This window comes from Pipistrellus kuhlii, unplaced genomic scaffold (assembly GCF_014108245.1).
Source record: "Pipistrellus kuhlii isolate mPipKuh1 unplaced genomic scaffold, mPipKuh1.p scaffold_m20_p_2, whole genome shotgun sequence".
Taxonomy (NCBI): Eukaryota; Metazoa; Chordata; class Mammalia; order Chiroptera; family Vespertilionidae; genus Pipistrellus; species Pipistrellus kuhlii.
The window spans coordinates 117,532,899-117,552,000 of NW_023425515.1; the positions used below are offsets into that span (position 1 = coordinate 117,532,899).

The 19,102-nt window shown below is 41.8% G+C and overlaps 1 protein-coding gene across 7 annotated transcripts in view; it reads left to right on the forward strand.

Annotated features, from left to right (window-relative positions):
* PHACTR1 (phosphatase and actin regulator 1) overlaps positions 1-19,102 on the forward strand; it is a 532,833-nt gene that overhangs the window by 298,993 nt on the left and 214,738 nt on the right. The window contains exon 1 of one of the 7 annotated variants that reach the window (XM_036447918.2): positions 1,531-2,111. The exons of 5 other annotated variants lie outside the window; for them this stretch is intronic. In XM_036447918.2, coding sequence (XP_036303811.1) covers positions 1,859-2,111 — 253 coding nt within the window. In that variant the 5' untranslated portion in view covers positions 1,531-1,858. Of the gene's footprint in view, positions 1-1,530; positions 2,112-2,206; positions 2,354-19,102 lie in introns of those variants that run through there. One more of the 7 variants, XM_045584275.1, reaches the window with a different exon arrangement.

Sequence of the window (19,102 nt, forward strand, 5' to 3'; positions counted from 1 at the left end):
GCAAAGGATCTAAATAGATACTTTCCAAAAGTGGACATAAAAAAGGCCAAGAGATGCATGAAAACATGCTCAAAGTCACTAATCATCCAAGAGACGCAAATCAAAACGACAATGAGGTACCATCTCACACCTGTCAGAATGGCTATCATCAACAAATCAACAAATGACAAGTGCTATGGAGAATGTGAACAAAAAGGAACTCTTGTGCACTGCTGGTGGGAATGCAGTCTAGTGCAGCCACTGTGGATGACAGGATGGAGATTTCTCAAAAAATTAAAAATGGAACTCCCATTTGACCCAGTAATACCACTTCTAGGAAGATACCCCAAGAAATCAGAAACACCAATCACAAAACCGTGGTACATCTGCACAATGGAATACTATGCTGCTGTAAAAAGGAAAGAACTCTTAGCATTTGCAACAGCATAGATGGACCTGGAGAGCATTATGCTAAGCAAAATAAGCCAGTCAGAGAAAGATAAATTTCACATGATCTCACTCATTTGTAGGATATAATGAACAACATAAGCTGATGAACAAAAATAGATCCAGAGACAAGAGAATCATTGATTAGAACATCAAACTTCAGAGAGAAGACAGGGAAAGGTTGGGGGAAGATGGGGAAAGGTGACGGTAAGAGATCAACTAAGGGACTAGAATGCATGCATACAAGCATAATCAAAGGACACAGACACTAGGAGGGTGAGGGCATGTGCTGGGTGGTGAGAGTGCCAGGGAGAGGTCAATGGGGGGGGAGAGACATATGTAATACTTTAAACAATAAAGAATTAAAGGGAAAAATATCATTGGAGCTTATTAGAGCTATACATTCCTGGCCCCTAAGTTGACATACTAAATCAGAATCTAAGGGCTTTGGGTCCCTAAGTCCCTATTCTTAGAATAAGCGCCTAACTCGATTGTGATATAAGACTTTTCTAAACTTAGTCTCTAAAGGGTGATGTGGGATTCACAATACCTTGAGTCAGGTTTACCAGTATTGTATAGACACAGTGTGATTTCTTTTTAAAGTGCAGAACAAAGAAGCTCTATAACTTGTGGTGGCTGTTGTTATTCTGGAGCCACTGGTGCCACTGCCTTGCTAAGGCTGCTCGCTATGCTAAAACATCTATGGAATCTTCAACCAGCCTGGCTGGGATCCCAAAATTGCAAGTTGTTTCTGAGTTTTTGTTCAAGCCTCTTCTGATCCTTTTTTACTCAGAATTTTAATGACACTGGTGTAAGGCCCCCTTCAGGCTGGGGAATTTCTGTTGAGGGTGAAAACATCAATTATATTGTAACAGGTTGGGGGCTCCACTGAGAGTCAAGGACTGTGGGATGGACACCCCCCCCCCTCCCCCGAGGAAGGTCATTTGTTTCTGGCCCAAGAGAGGCGCTTTCACTCCAGGGCTCCCAGCTTAGCTGCCTTCTCTGGGTGGTGCCTCCTGCTTTCCTTTGCTCTGTGAGGCTGGGGGAAAGGGAGAGGGGGAGGCTGGCGTCTGTCTGGGAGCTCCAGAGAGAGCAGTGAAGGTAGCTGCTGAACCAGCAGGCTCCCATTGCTGGGGCTGAGGTTTACTGAGGGGTGGGGTTGCCAGGGGGGGATGTGCACACGAGGCGCAGGTAGGACCGAGGAGTACCTTCCGGAAACCCTCCCCCAGCCTTGGGGTAAGGATTGGATCGGGCAGCGAGGTCAGCGAGGTCAAGACCCTTTCCGTGCCTTCCCCTGACCCGGCCCGCCCTGGTCGCTGTAGACACGAGGGTGCAGCGCGGGGCGGGGGCATGCTGGCCCGGCACAGGGTGCAAGAGGCAGCTCGCGGCGACCGGAGCAGCGCCGGGCCCGGGCCGGCCGGGGGCCGGATGGATGGCGGATCCCACGCGCGCCGCGGAGCCCGGGAGGTTTGCGTTCCGCTCGCCGCGCTGCAGGGAGGGCGCGGTGCCAGGCGCCAGCGCCCAGAGACCCAAAAAGAAAGCTTTTTATTTGCTGAGGATGAAGCCCCTGAAGGAGCCCGCCCCCAACAACAGCAACAACGTGTCCTTCGTGATCCATTGTCAACTAGGCAAGGAGATCAAACACATTTGCAGCAACTGCAGCCGCGGGGAAGACACGCGGGACGGTGAGTGCCTGGGCCAGTCGGGGCGGCGGCGGGCGAGCGCGGGAGGCGGGCGGGGAGGTGGCTCCGCTGGTCCCCAGTTCGGGGCTCCAGGAGCTTCGCTGCCTGGAGAACCGCGGGGACTTGAGCCCTCTCCCCAGGCGTGACACCCGCCTGCCCAGGCACTTTGCAGAGTGATGACAGGAGCAGCCAAACCCGGACTGCATCCCCCAAAGGAGGCATTTGAAATGGGGGTTTGAAACGGGGTAATCTGGGGTTTTTCTCTTGGAAAACCTGGGGTTTAGGTTATTTGTTAAGGGCAACATTTTTTTAGCTTTGAAAAGGCTCCTGCACCTGCTTTCTTGGCTCTCTGGGCTTCTTAGTTAGTCTCACATCTTTGCGTTAAGATAGGATACAGCCTTTGCTCCAGATGGGCTGTGTTACAGATGTGCCTTCACTTTGGAGAGGGGGTTTGGCCTTGGCAACAGCGCCCAGCGCCCAGCGCCCCGGGGACTTGTGGAGTTGTTGAATGGTGCCTGTTTGGAGCAAAACATGGCCGTGGTGATTTTTGGAGTGCCGCTGGCCCCTCTTGGAATGATGCCTAATGTTCAGAATGTGGGAGTCGGGGGAGGGGCGTGCAGCGGCTTCTTTGGAGCGGACGTGTGTGCAAGCCAGAGAGCTCCCCACAATGCTGTCTGAAGCGGGGAGGAGGGAGGGTGCCGGCTGGCAGCCACTGAGGCAGAAGGAGCCAAGAAGGAGGGTCAGCACCGCGCCCAGCAGGCAGAAGCCTCCGCAGCTGTGGGCGCGCCTAGGTGGCAGTGCATTTCGAAGGAGCCTCCAGTCGGTTCCCAAGCACCTCCAGGAGCAGACTCCAGAGGGCCACGTAAGGTCTCAGAAAAGTTTTAGGCAGCAGATGTTGCAGGGGAAGAATGAGCTACTGGCCAACCTGAAGCTCAGTGCCTCGCTGGACACTCGCACCTGCTTGGACAGACAGAAATTTCCTATCAACCAGCGGGTCCTCTTGCTCCGTTTGGAAGAGCAAATACTACTTAGGATCCCTCGTGTTCATTGTTGGACTCTGAAGTGCAGAGTGAATGAAGCGACGGTGGCTTGGCTAATCATCTTTTCAAAATTAGCATCCTGCTAGTGTAATTATTCTTTTCTTTGATTACACTGCCGGAGAGGCTGTGCATCACGGCACTGGGCATCCAAGAGGAAGACTGGGGGCCCTGCTGGAGGAAGGCAGGAGCGCACAAAACACCCTAATGCTGACTCTGTTAGGTTTAGGGGAGGGTATTTTGAGAAGCACACACTGCCTGTGTTCGGTCCTTTGGTTGCGATATAAGGTAATGACACCTATGGAATATAAATGGGTGAACGAGGTGATTCAAAGCCAGACTTTTACCATATACTGTAATGGAATAGAGCAGGAGCTGCAGGCTGGAATATGTATTGAATGAATCCCTCTGCTTTCTGAGTTGCTTCTCAAATAGGCTGCTTTCACAACCTTGGGATTTTATTTAAGTTAGAGTTTCTAAATGTTGCTACCATAAGGAAGGGTCTCTGTCTATGCTCAAGGACGTGTGTTGACAATGTGGTGAACATGCCAGTATTCACTGCTCATGGAGACAGGCGTGTTCTAGCCTATAGCACACATTCCTTCTTGCGTCCTCTCTACGGTCTCAGACACTCCAGAGCATACCTATGGATGTTCACATATCATCTGATATGACTCAACTATTTAATTTCAAAGAATTCTTAGGTGAGAGACCTCACATTGTAGAACTTAATGTTTTGCATAATTACACGCTGGGAACCCTGCCTTCCTAATGGGTGGTAGTCACTGAAATAGAATGAGGTCAGGAGTTTAACCCTTCTGTTTTTACTGCCAGAGCCCAGAGCAGCACCGCCCCTTGAAAAAGGAAAGGGAATTCAAATAAATGCCAGGATTGACCTTGTATGATTTTTTTTTTTTTTTTTTTTTTGTCATGAGTGGATGTTCTGTTAGATAAGTTCTCTAGAAGCTTTTTTCTTTTTTTCTTTTTTTTTTAAGATACTTTTATTCCAAGCTCCTGTTAGCAACAGTTGTTTATGCAACATTATAAAAACTCATTTATTTTATTTACTGGTATGTAACAACAATAAGTAACAGTTAGTTGCTTTTCATTTTTATTTCATTTATTGCACAGATCAATCCTATGAATGAGGCAATCTTTTAATGTCCATCTTACAGAGGAGTAAACGGAGGCTCAGAGAGACTTCATTCATACGTTATATGTGTAGTAAATGAGAAGGCGGGCTATAACTTCACATTTGCCTGGCTTCTACATCATACTATTTTACAGTATACAACAAATTGTGACCATTTCTCTTTAAGTTATAAAAATGTTTAAAAATCTTTTCTTTGGGTCTCATCTCCAACACCCCACTTCCTTCCCCATATTTCATTTCTTCTTCAAAAATAAACCAAACATACACTGTAGACACTATTTTCAATCTGGGTCTTCTGTTCTGTATGTCAGGAGATCCCTCTATTGTAAAGGGAATGTGCGGTCAAGAGTATAGTAATGCAAGCAGGCTCGGTGGGCCCCATAGAGGAGGACTGTATGTTTCTCGTGGTGGGCAGACCTACATTGTGTCCAGCACCATCAATATGTTTGGCTCCTCATTTAGCACCAAAGAGGCATTGAGTGGTAACCAGTGAAAATTCTGATCTATACGAAACCGGTTTGGCTCAGTGGATAGAGCGTTGGCCTGCAGACTGAAAGGTCCCAGGTTCAATTCCGGTCAGGGGCATGTACCTTGGTTTCGGGCACATCCCCAGTAGGGGGTGTGCAAGAGGCAGCTGATAGATGTTTCTCCATCATCGATGTTTCTAACTCTCTATCCCTTTCTCTTCCTCTCTGTAAAAAAATCAATAAAATATATATATTTTTTTAAATTTCTGATCTAGCAGCAAAGACCTCACTTGAAATTTTACATAACTAAAACTTTTCAGAGTTTCTCTTGTTCTTAATTTCTTTGTATATAAAAATGGACATTATTTTGAACATACTTAAAATATAGTTTACTAACTTTCAGTTTAAAGACAATCTAGAATTTAAAATATTTGGCTGATATGGAATAAACATTAAAAGAAAAACTATTCCTGGATGGTTGAGTGAATATAAAAGGTGAAATGAAATTTTTGCAATTGCTGTTCTATGTAGAAGTATTATTTTTAAGTTTTTGATATCTACTAAATAATATTAAAGATGCTTTTCTAGCCGTATTTTAGGTATTTTTTAAGCTGTAGAATATAGTTTACAATTAATAGCCAAAGATGGTTTGCATTTATTTTAGCTTTATGGATTTGTTTTAATATTGAAGCCACTTTCAGATGAGAAAGCAAGCTTACATAGCACTTCAACAGTAAAGGCTACAGAGCAAGCACAGGGTAAAACAAAGATTCACATCCTTGTTTGCCTGTCTTTCAAAGTGAGGGGCTTTCAACCGGGCTATCTAGTTGTGTGTGTGTGTGTGTGTGTGTGTGTGTGTGTGTTTTTTGTGTTTTTTTTAAATGACACATACACTAAATGTAGAAAATCAGGTAGTGTGATGTGTATGTGTTCTATACATCTGTAGGTTTGATAAGCCAGTTTTATTAGATACATAGTTAGAATGAATTGCAGAATTTCCTAGTACGCTTAATTATTTTTATCTGCTTTATCTAAAAATAAAGAGCTAACATTGGTAGGAGTAGAGGGAGAGACGTTTTTAATTAAGTACATTAGAAGTTATGTACATTGTAAAGCCAAAAGTAGCTAAATAATCACTAAACATGTTGGAAGTTAATAGAGAATATGACTGTAGTGGAATAGAGCATGAGATACAGGCTGGAATATTAATTAAATGAATCCCTCTGCTTTCTGAATTGCTTCTCAAATAGGCTGCTTTCACAACCTTGGGATTTTATTTAAGTTAGAGTTTAATTTACAAATAGTTAAAAATCAAATTTTTTGAGAAATCTATTCTAGAAAGCCAGGTAGCATATATAATAAAGGGCTAGTATGCAAATCAATTGAACTGTGGAAAGACCATTTGCTATGATGCACACTGACCACCAGGGGCCCAGCTGTCAGTTGGATATCCACTGAGGGCTCCCAGACTGCTAGAGGGCACAGGCTGGGCTGAGGGACACCCCCCACAAGTGCATAAATTTTGTGCACCTGTCCTCTAGTTTCTGTATATAATTTCATACACATTTTCTATTATAATTTGAAATCCTTTTGAGTTTATTCATGGTGAGAAATTGTCATAGGCATTATACCATCATTAATAATTACATTTTAAGATGTAATTTCAAAATAAGAAAAATATTTTAACAGTTTTCAAACAGCTTTTAGAAATATTTTGAAGCCTCTGCCTTATAGAAGTATACTTAAAAAGTAGTAATTAAATCATAAATAAATTCAGAAACAAGACATTTATTGCAGCTACTATTCAGTGCTCTTTTAAAAATATATTTTTATTGATTTCAAAGAGGAAGGGAGAGGGAGAAAGAGATAGAAACATCAATAATGAGAATAATTGATTGTCTGCCTCCTGCACATGCCCTACTAGGGATTGAGCCTGCAACCCAGGCATATGTCCTGACCAGGAATACCATAGTAGAACTGTGACCTGATTCATAGGTCAATACTCAAATTCCCAACCACTGAGCCATGCAGGCTTGGCCTCAGTGCTGCTTTACATATAATTTATCAATATTTCAGGGTAGTCTTTATTTCACTTATGATTTCTAGCTTTAAATATTTGTATACAAATGTATTAATTTATTGACCCACTAGATGCATTTCAAAATTTTGTTTTAGGGATAAATATTTAAGAAGTTTTCTAATGTATTCCAATATGAATTTTTGGAATGACAATTTATCATAATAGTTCTCTGTTACTCTGACTGTAGGGTTCCTCAACAAGACAGCCTTTTAGAAGAGAATGCCTTATGAGTTTTTGTGAGCGAGAACCCTCATTTTGCAGATGAAACAATTGAAGTGCATAGAGATTAGGTGAGCAATCCAATTTCCAACCACCATGAGTGTCAGAGCTGCTCACAGAACCTGTCACTCATGGAGGCTCAGAGCTGGATCTTGGAACCTCACTGCCTATTTCTTATATAAAAGGCCCGTGGCCATCACACCATAATGCCCGTCATGACCAAACAAGCAGTGGTTCTTGCGGTGGGCCGGGTGGGGTGCAAGCTACTAGCAGTGGAGACCTATGAGTGGCGAAGGGTGGGGCAGCCATCTGAGGCCAGCTGAAGCAATCTATTTGCGCACAATTTTGTGCACGCTGGGCCTCTAGTTTTCAAATAACGGCTCATCCACTTGCTAGCTGGGTGACTTTAGGATACCACAGCATTATTTACTGCATGGAGTTGTAAGGATTAAATGAGGTAATTGGTACAAAGCACTTAGCCTGGCAAAAGAAAGTGCTGGAGAAATATTAGCTGTGATTACTATCATTTGTATTGTTGCCGCCAAGTCCAATTTCGTGTCGAGTGTTTTCCTCCTGCTATTATTCTGCACTTCTTGGCCTCTTCGGTAATTAAACTTCCTTGGATTGGGTCCAAGTGAAAGCACCTAATTCTACTCTGCATTTAACAGGTAAACATTTATTTCTAATAAGGCAAGTGAAGTACAAGTGAGACTGGGGAAGGGCCTCTTTGAAGCACACGTCAAACTATTTTTTTTTTTTTGAAATTTTAACAATCACAACTCGGATGTTCTAGGTAAAAGTACTCATATATATCTATATTTACAATGACTAAGCATTTTTTGTTAGTTGAGTAAAAAAAAAAAAAAATAAGCAAGGTAAGATCCTTGTGAGGAAGAGGGAAGATTAATAGCTGAAGGAAGTAGTTACTGGAGAATTTTGTCTGCATGGGTCCAAGGGACATGACTCAGAATCAGAGTGACAGGTATGGAGGACTTGGCCTGAGGCAAAGGACAGAGGCAGAGAACTGCTTTCTTAAGATCAGGAAAGCCTGGGCAAAGCTCTAACTTGGGCAGAGTATGGAGGTTGAGTGGAACCCTGAAAAGAAAGACCCTTGCTCAGACAGTGGGGAAGGGAAGTGAAGAAGAGGTGTAAAGAAGGCATGTACAGGGCACAGAGAGTCTAATGATGTTGTGCTCTCACAGTTTTATTAAAGCATTGTGTACTCAGCTAGCTGTTCATTCTCTTACATTAGTTTATAAAATTAGCAGCTTATGTATGCATTTAAAAGAGCATGTGTTGGGAGAAAGTAGGTAATTTCAGCAGGTGGAATGTGGGGAAAATTGACATGAGTTAGTCTGGAAACATATGTTGGGGTAATTTATCATTTTCCCCAGCAATATATTTGTGAAGCATTTTTTATGTGTATATTAAACATTGGGAATATAAGTATCATGAAAACAGTGTGGTCTTTGCTTTCAAAGACCTTATACTGTAGTACAGGTAGGTAGGCAAGTAGACAAATATATGCACAGAATTTGTAAGTGTTTGTGTTTGAAAAAGAAAAGTGTTGTTTTAGAGACAGAAAGAAGAGAGAGTGGGTAAGAGAGAGATCTGAAAAATCCTGACACAATTTATAAAAGAGTTAAGATTTCATCCAGTGAGCACACCGAATGTGGCACAGGGTTTTTTAAGCAGAGGTGGAGTGATCACATTACCTTAAAAAAACCAACAACTATTATTATAGAAAAGTTTACACATATACAAAAGTAGACAGAATATGGTAATTAACCCCATAGATGTATCACCCACATTCTCCCCACTCCTGTATTAGGATGAAGTAAATTTGAGTGGGATTTTATAATGGTGTTACTGGCAGTGTGAGGCAGGGATCAGACAAGAGAAAGGGCTTGGAAGCCATGAGCACTGATAGCTCAAGAAAGCCTGTTTTAAGACCTTGAGCAGTAAGTGTAAAAAAAAAAAAAATGTAGGATTCTTTTCTTCTATTACAGACGCATAAAGAGGCCCAGTAACACTTTCAAGCACCAGCAATTCAAAGCCAGTTTGCCTTATTAATTTTGAACTCATATATAATTTTACTAGTAATTTCCCCTTCCATTCTTCCATTCTTATATCTTTCTGACACTTTATAGACATCTGGAAATATTCACTTATTTTAGGAAAAAATCTTTAAAATGTTTATAAAATCTGTAGCTTAAATATGTCTGTATGTCTAAAGGAGATTTTAAAAGAGTAATAGAAAATATATATACATTAAATATTATTGGGGGGGATGTCAATACTTGCATAGCCCCAAACATTTATTTCTGTAGTTTGCTAATTACTATGAACAGGAGAATTTTTTTAACTTCAGGAGGTGTTTATAGTTTAAAGATGTGTCTGAAAGGAGGGGGCATGGTGAGCGAGTTAGAAATCACCTTCAAAGGCTTCAAGGTCAATGCCAAGTAGACAGTTGTGATGAAAGCATTGAGATGAAGGGGAGCCAGATGAAGGCCAGAAAGCAAGGGATAGGAGAAGGGATGTGCTTCCCTTCAGCCCAAAGGTTGATAAGGGAGAAAAGGAAAGACCAAAGAGGCCAAAGTTGCAAAGCTCGGGGTAAGAAAACCAGGAGCTAAATAAGAATCCAGTTGTTGGGTTGGGAAAGAAGAAATAAATAGTAGAGATTTGCTGCCTGGGGAACATTCAGCCAGGACATTGGCAGTAAACCACATGAAAGGAATAATGTGCTGGTTGTTCTTACAGTTGTACTGTTTCTATGCCCAAGGCCAGAAGAAGGGTAGAACATGGTCTTTCGTCTACTCACATAACAAGCATTGATGCCTATAGTGAATTTTATGTGCAAACAGAGAGATAAAGGATGAGTTCCTGCTCTTAGAGAAAGTTGCAGTCTAGGGAGGACTTTGCTATCCAGAATTGTCCCCTTATCCATGGTTTCCATAACCCAGTCAACCACAGTCTGAAAATATTAAATGGAAAATTCTGGAAACAAACAATGAGTTTTAAATTGTGTGCCATCCTGAGTGGCATGATGAAACCTTGTGTCCTCTTGCCCTATCCCACCCAAGATGCAAATCATCCCTTTGTTGATGAATTTTTTGGGGTACAGAAGCTTTTTAGTTTACGTAGTCCCATTTGTTTATTTTTGTTGTCAAATTTTAAAAAATTTTGCTTCTGAAACCTGTTTGGCTCAAGTAGATAGAGCGTTGGCTTGCAGACTGAAAGGTCCCAGGTTCAATTCTGGTCAAAGGCATGTACCTTGGTTGTGGGCACATCCCAGTAGGAGTTGTGCAGGAGGCAGCTGATCGATGTTTCTCTCTCATCAATGTTTCTAACTCTCTATCCTTCCCCTTTCATCTCTGTAGAAAATCAATAAAGTATATATTTTTTAAAATTGCTATGACTTATGTCAAAGAGCTTAACTCCTATGTTTTCTTATAGGAATTTTAGGATTTAACATTCAATTCTGTTTATTTTTGTGTGTTATAAGTAGGAATCTAATTTCATTCTTTTGTATGTGGCTGTCCAATTTTCCTAACATCATTTATTCAAGTGACTATCCTTTCCCCATTTTATATTCTTAGCTCCTTTGTCATAACTTTATTGACCATATAAGCAAGGGTTTATTTCTGGGTTGTCTATTCTGTTCCATTGGTCTCTGTGTCTGTGTTTATGCCAGTGTCATATTGTCTTGATTATTGTAGCTTTGTAGTATAGTTTGAAATCGGGAATTGTGGTGCTCTTCTTTCTCAAGATTGCATTGACTGCTTAAGGTCTTTGTAGTTTCATAGTTGTTGTAGTTGTTGTAGTTGTAGTTGTTGTTTATTTCTATTTTTGTGAAAAATGTCACTGGAGTTTAGTTGCTTTGTTGAGATATTATTCACATGCCATACAATTAATCTATTTAAAGTGTACAATTCAGGGACCTTTAGTCTATTCAGAGTTGTGCATCATCACCATAATCAGTGTTAGGACATTTTTTTAAATTAATTTCTTTATTGATTAAGGTATCACATATTTGTCCTCAACTCCCCATTCCAATCCCCGTCCACCACCCCACTCATGCCCCAACCCCTATTGTCCTCGACTACTGGTTAGGCTCATATGTGTGCACATAAGTCCTTTGGTTGATCTCTCCTTTTTATCCCCACCCTCTCTTTGAGGTCCAACAGTCTGACCCATGGCTCCTTTAAAAGCTATCAAGACTACATTATAAAATTTTCAAAAGCCTCCTGATATTTAAATCAAAAAAGGGGGAAAGTAGAAAAATATCATGTAAGGAAAAATATCCTGAAAGTAAATTACATCTAGAAAATTTGTACTTTAGGACATTTTCATTATTCCAAAAAGAAGCCCTGTTCCCCTTAGCATGTTCCCTCCAGGTCTTTGATATCTGCTATCCTTAAGTAACCACTAATCCACTTCTTGTTTTTATAGACTTCCTTATTCTAGATATTTATTATACATAGAGTCATGCAGCATATGGTCCTCTGCTTGTTAAGGTTCACCCATGCTGTAGCATAAATCAGTACTTCATTCTTTTTATCGCTGAATCATTGTGTGGATATAACACATTTTGGTTATTCATTAATCAGCTGATGGACATTTGAGTTGCTTCCACTTTTGGGGTATTATAAATAATATTTCTGCCAAACTGGTTTGGCTCAGTGGATAGAGCGTCGGTCTCCAGACTGAAAAGTCCCGGGTTTGATTCCGGTCAAGGGCATCTACATTGGTTTCGGGCACATCCCCAGTAGGGGGTGTGCAGGACGCAGCTGATCATGACTCTCTTTTATCAATGTTTCTAACTTTCTATCCATCTCCCTTCCTCTCTGTAAAAAATTAATAAAATATATTTAAAAATAATAATATTTCTGTAGCATTTATGTACAAGTTTTGGTGTGGATATTTGTTTTCATTTTTCTTGGATGTGTGCCTAGTACTAGAAATGCTGGATTATATGGTAACATGTTCAACCATTTGAACTGCCAGATCTTTTCAAACTGTTTGCATCACTACATATTCACACCAGCAATGAGTATATGGATTTCCCATTTAGCTATATCCTCTCCAATACTTGTTATTATCTATGTTTTCTATTATAACCACCCTGGAAGATTTTTTTTTTAAAACTTAATTGTTGAAAGTACTACATATGTCTCCTGCCCATGCTGTCATCTCTGAGCTGTCTGTCCTCCAGTTCCTCCTCTCCAGCCACAGTTGGCTGCCTTTGAGATGTGAACCTCCAAGAAAGACTAGTTATTTTGTAAAAGACTAGTAATTAAATGTGAAAATAATTCTTTTATGAAAATTTAAGCAAAAACCACCACCCCAAGCAAACTGTCAATTTATTCAAAAGTGGAAGATGAATAACTGGCAAAGAGTGTATTTGGTTAGAACTAGGAAGCCTTAGGGACCACCAATTCCCTCTTCTCACTCTTGGTACTACTCTATCCTGAGTTTTTCCTACCTGTAACATGAGCTTACTAGTACTTCTCTTCCCTGAAGATCTTACTGAGGTGCCAAACCCGTCTAGATCAGGGAATGGTAAGCTGCAGACCAAGAACCCTCTGTTGTTTTTTGAGATTTTTTTTCAATTCCCAGTGGTTGACTAAAATCAAAAAAAGTACAATTTTATGGCAGAAGACACTGTATGAATTCACATGTCAATGTCCATATCCAAGGTCTGGAGGAGCACAGCCACACAGTCATTCCCGTACTGTCTGTGGTGACTGCGCACAGCCACTGCTGAGCTGAGAGTGACAACAGATGCCCTCAAAGCCTGAAATATTTAGGTGAAAATTTATAAAATATTCTCTGGTCTTTGTATAAAAAAAAAAAAGTTTTCTGAGCCTGTACTATCACAGAGTTCCTATCATGAGATATTACCCCTTAACTGCCTTAGCACCACATCTGAGCATAGACTCTCAATCTAATGTCTGTTATTCACCTGAATTGCAGTTTCAGTCTTTTTAAGAGGTTGCTGGATGTCCTAGTGATTCAGTGGGACATATTTCAAAAGAAAATCAGTTTAAAAGAAATCAGGTTTGTGGAGCATCTTTGGTGCCCTACCCCCACCCTCACCTTCCAGTGGGCTTCCAGCTGGCACATCTGATCCCCACCTAAGACCTCACCATCTTGGCTGTTCTTGTGAACTTTAGAGCAATCACTCTGCTATTTTGACACATGGAAATTTTTCTCCACAGTAATTATCTTGCAACCCACAAAAGTAATTATAAAATCCAATAATTATCTTCTAAACAAGCCGTAACCCCAGTGGTGGCTCTTGGTGGGGGGAGTTCCTGGCCCCCTCACTTCATTCTTCTGTTATTTCAAGTCCAAGAGCAACCTCCTCCAAACAAGTTCACGAGCAGAAAGATAGAGGAGCAAGCAAGAAAAGGGGAAAGCAAAGCCAGGTGTAATTCTTCTGGTGACAGGAAATAACGTTTAAAAAGGACTAGAAGCCTGCCACGAGGGCATTACTGGTTGGTTGGAAATCCTAGGAGCTGCCCTGCAGTGAGGCCTCCAAATCCTGAAGATGTTCTCAATCAGAGTTGGCACCAGCATTTCCTGGCACAGAGGGCGGGATAAAATCTGCCACTAGCCAGTCACCATCCATCTCAGACAGGGAGGCATGTACCAGAATTAGGTTCTTTCATGAGAGACTAAGAGACTGTTTATGGGCAAGTGTTTGGCTGACATATGCAACAGATATTGTAGATAACTTTTATTTCTATGTTTGGAAACTGTCACTTGTCTGATAAGCCAGACTACGCCACATGATGGAAGAATGTATAGAGAAGCAGATCTTGGTGACAAGGACCATGGCAGATCTGCTCCGTTTTCAAGAATTGCCCTCTCCCATTTTTGGTAACTCCCTGATGTGTGAGTCAGCCTGCCAGCCCACTCAAAAAACCAAACAGGCCTCAGACAGAAGCTCGTCATCCCCCAAATGAACACACAGTGAAGGCTTCCCTTACCCAACACCCTGATGTTTTCCTGTCCAGAATGAATTTGGGCTGCAGTTTCCTACTGGCCATGGCATGAATTATTCATGCACTTATTAAGCAGCCTGTGGTCAGAGCACTACTATCCAAAGTAAAACTGTATTCAAACGAGAGGTTTTAATATTTGCAGCTGAGTCCTTTGCAGTGGAAATAGAGATGGTGAGCTTCTAGACCCCTCCCATCCTTGTCCCAGGTCTTTGAGGTTAAATCATGAATGAAAAGGTAGATTTCTTGGGTAAGACAGTAGAAATAGCTTGGGGTACCTGCTGAGGGTAGCTATCATTAGGCTGCAGGCTTAGGTTAAATTTTCAAAAAGAGGGGAACATATACAAAAGGGAGCATCTACATTCAAGAAATAAAAGACAAACATAACCAAAGGAAGAGTTTTTCTTTGGAGGAAGAAAGCAATTATCTTGGGTGATCTCCAAGTACCAACCAGAAAGGGGGGAGGGGGGGATGCTGTGGTTCAGGCCAGGGTGGTAGCCTGCCCTCGCAGAGTGCCATTGGGTCCCAGAGCTTTTCAGAACCACAGTTTAAAAGTTGTTCTCTGCTCTACTCCATGTAGATGACAAATAATATATTGTGGAGTGATTATTGTATTTCTAAAATATAAAGATCAACTCATAATAGGGGATATTATACCCCACATTTTAATTCTTTGAAGATGATGAAACCTCTAATAGAACAGCTTGAGATAATAATGTATAGCCAAATACATTATATAAATTATTCATGTGACTGTTTGTGTGTGGTACACTGAACATAGAGTTAGTTTTGGGAAATATATATATTGACTAAATAATTATATAATACCATGCATAAATGGGTAGGAATATAACATTTTTAGATTCAAATTATTTCAATAGGAATGTTGAAGTTAGTGTCGACATTAGTAATCATGTATTAAATAAAGGCAACCTCTTACAATGGAACTGGATCAGGTGTATAGTCCCCTTTGCTCCCTTCTTGGCATTGCTGAAGTTCACCATGGGATCTATTGTATAAGCAAGTGTTGAGGACCAAACAGGAATGACATTTAGCCTTTAAACCATAAGTATGACATATGGGTCAGTGTGTGTTACTAGCTCAAAGTACACAATTCACCATGAATGAAACGGCACAAATTTACTTTGAAAATATCATAGCCTACAGTAAGATTTAACTAGGAGAATTTCTACCATGGTTTTAAAAAGTAAACAGGCCTTATTTTTATTACAAATCCTAAGAGTACAATTCCTGGCAGTGTTTACCAGACAGAAGGAATTAGCCCTCCAGGGGCAGGATAGGAAAACAGAGCACCCTCTGGGACTTAGGCGCAGACTGGCCTCAGACAGTCGTTCAGGTCTGGCCTCTGCTTTCCTTCTTGCGAAAGGGGGTGAAGGATAGGAGGAGGACAGCGCTTCTTTTTCCAGAGGCTCTGGAGACTGTCCAGGAAGCATGGGGAACATTTTCAAACATCAAACACACAGGGTGGTGTCCTGCTTTTCTATCCATGGGGCTGGCCTGCACTTTCAAAGGGAGGAAGGAGGTGAGTGTCTCCTCTCTCTGTGCTCTGCTCTCTATCTGTGGAGGTGATTGATGGGAGGATGGCTGTATGCCTTTGGGATGGGGAAAATGATAGTCGATTTATCTCAAGGTGAAAAAGTAGAGGGATCCCCTGCATTAGGTGAACAGATGGCAGAATCATTGCTGCTACACTGCTTCTGCCTGTGCATGTCCTCACCCCCATACTCAGCCGGGCCTTTCAGACTGTTCAGGTCACAGAGCTATGGCCAGCCCTATAGAGCAATCTGCTGAAGGCTGTTCTAGAGGCCAGAGTATTTGCTGATGACCATTCCTCTTGCCCAGCAGAGGAAGGCTGCACACTCATAAGCAAGGATGGATGGGCTGAGGCCATCTAGGAATACCAGATCCTCTTCAGAATTCACAGTTCTCTGCTGGTCAACTGTATTCATAGATGTCACAGAGTTATAAAAATGAACAAGCCTGTCTGTGACTTAGGGATAGAAGATGTTAGAGTGGGTCAGGAACTAGTCAGGCAGTGGATGGGAACATTGAAGTCCTTTACACCATAACCTTTGGTCTTAATTGGCTCCCTTGCTTTTCTTCCTAGTGGATATTCAAGGTATATGCATAAGACATTTGGTTTCTCCTCACTCAAAAATTTAAATTAGCCCAATTGCTTGTGGAAAAATACTAGTAATACTTTTTGACCTGGAGTCTAAATATGTTGAAGTCTGTACTCTTATAACCAATGCAAGGATATAAGGTAGGAGAGATAATATCTTCATGCCATCTGGAAATTTGGTCTGCCCAAATTCCAGCAGAGACCAGCAGGTGCTGTCTTTCTGCCAGAGACTTCTGAAGTCGAGGGCGGCTGTGTCAGCTTCTCTCTGTTCCGTGTCCCAAAGCAGCTCTGATTACAGTGTGAGGAACTTTAGAGTTCAAGTTATAAAGTTCAATGTTGAGGTTTTTGTTAACTTTAATGAGCTGTTTCCAAAATGGGTTCCACATAGCACTTGCTCCATTGGGTGGAAATTGATGGTATGGGAAACGTTTCAAGATCAAACTTATTTGGAAAACTGAGCTAAACAAAGTTAAATAGACTGTTTAAGTCTCTGACCCCTTGGTCTGCCATGTGCACTGTGAAACTTCAAAAACAGAGTGTTTGTACTTCTTAACCCAGATTTATTTTATAGCACCTACTGGTTTGGGCAGTGGGGAAGTACAGTGCATCACAAGTGACAGACACACTAGAGGAAAATAAATGGGCTGCTTTGGAGTCCTTCAGTAGCGCTCATGGATTTTTCCTTTTTACCAGAAGCTGTTACCACTAAACTTTACATAGTAACTGAGAATAAATATTTTCACTTTTGCTGAACATTCAGTGATTTTTTATTAAAAATGCATAACTATAAATTAAACTATTATATTGATTGCACCAGGGGTTCAGCCAATTCAGGAACCAGGGACTTCCTCCTTTTCCCTGGTCAGGCTGAGCAATAGAATGGATGGCAGAGCTGGGCTTCCAGAGGCCTTGTGATCTCAGTGTGGGGCACGTTAGGTCAAGTTTCTCAACTTTAGGACTGTTTCGTTATGGACTGATTATTCTTTGTTTGCAGGGAGTAGTATTCTATGCATTTCAGGATATTTCACAGCCTCTGTGGCCTCTGTCAACTAATAGCATCCACTGTCTTAAAATGTACCTGGGTCTTGTTTCTGCCAGAGGCGGTAAGTGGCAGAATAGAGACAGTGCCTTTGAAAGAAGAGTTATCACTCACTGTTTCCTAGAGGAAGGAGGCACACCGTGCCACGTAGGGCCGGCCACAGGAGGAAGTACCAGGGTCATTCAGGAGGCAGAAGGACAGAGGGGAGAGCATTTGCAGGGGAGGAATGGGGGAGTCAGAGTAGGCAAGTTTGAGCAAGCTTAGGATTGAACAGTGGGAATGATTTAGACTGGCACAGGGCTACAGAGGTGGTCTGTAGTTGTCAGATACCTGGCCCTGGGGTGATTTAGGACAGAGGACATATTAGTTTGGTATGTGAGGGTTAGACAAAAGAGGTGGGCGTTTGGGTATAGGCTTTGGATTGGTTGCTTTGCCTATGAAAGGCAGCAGGCAAATTGTTCACTGTCTCTGGGAATTAGCTAGCCCTCGAAGGGGCAGCCTCTCCGGGCCTCAGGGTGTCAGAGCATCATAAAACACAGAAAATATAAAACACATGGTTAATATACCCACCTCCCAGTTGTGACAGCCAAAAATATATCCAGACATTGCCAATGACCTGTGTGTGTGTGTGTGTGTGTGTGTGTGTGTGTTTGCAAAATGACCCCAGGGTAAAAATCACTGATTAAGGGCCAAAATGGGTAGTGCCAACTATGAGTGAGTTCACCAGAGCAAGAGCTCAGTGTGTACTAAAGCCCTGGGAGAAGGCTCTGCGTGAGGATGCTGAATTTGATTGGCAGCAAAAAGAAGGGAAGACATCCTAAGTGGAAGGATTCACATGAACAGGAACAAAAGGGGGGAGGAGGAGTGAAGTGTACTGTTTTCAGACAATAACAATAACAATTCTTATTCACTTATTCTATGCCAGGCTCTGACAGGGATGAGATTTATGTATTTAATCTTCCCAACAGTCCCATGAGATAGATCCTATTTATCTTAGCTTAGCAGAAAAGGAATCTGAGCCTCAAATGGATTAAGCTGGGTCTCACTGGTAGTATGTGTTTCTGTTTTGATTTGAAATCAGGTTTCTTTTAATATAACTGTATTAATATGGTTAGAAATAATGCCAGATAAGATTAAAGGATGTTAACCTACAGACAGAAGTGTCTGGACTTAAAGGACTGTGCTACTCAGAATGATGACATAGTCTTCATCAGGTGAGTAATATGGTAAAAATAGTATCTTGATTTCTATTGCAGCATCAGCTGTGCACCAGGCACAGGGTATTGGTTGGAGGTGAGCTGAGCTGCTGTGGAGCTGAACAAGGTCAAGTAATCTGGGTGTGATGCTCAATACTTGGCCAAGGGTGGTGTCAGTAGGTTTGGCAAAGAGGTTTCCAAATAACAGGAATACAAGAAATGAAGAAGAAAAGGTAACTCTATATGTCTGAAGTAGAAAGCTAAAAGAATGGTGAGCCCCTCCCACCCATCCCTAATGGGAAGGGCATCAGTTATTTATATTTGGACGGCAGGCCAGCTGGGATCTCAGGAGCATGGTGAATTGGGGCTCTCTTAAAGATTGAGTTTAGTTCATTTCCATGCCTCATTTTTAATTTTCATCATAGTACATACTCATACTAAATTTACTAAGACCCAGGCATTGCTCTTTAATTCACATATATGAACTTGCTTATTACTCACAAGGACCTTTAAATATGATCTCCGCATTGCAAATGAAGAAACCAAAGCTCAGAAAGTTGCTCCATATCTGGCTGCAGGGTCCCACTCCAAAACGCATGTGGGTTAATGCTCAGCTCCCAGGCACCCAAGGCAACCTTGTCTCCCCTCACTGC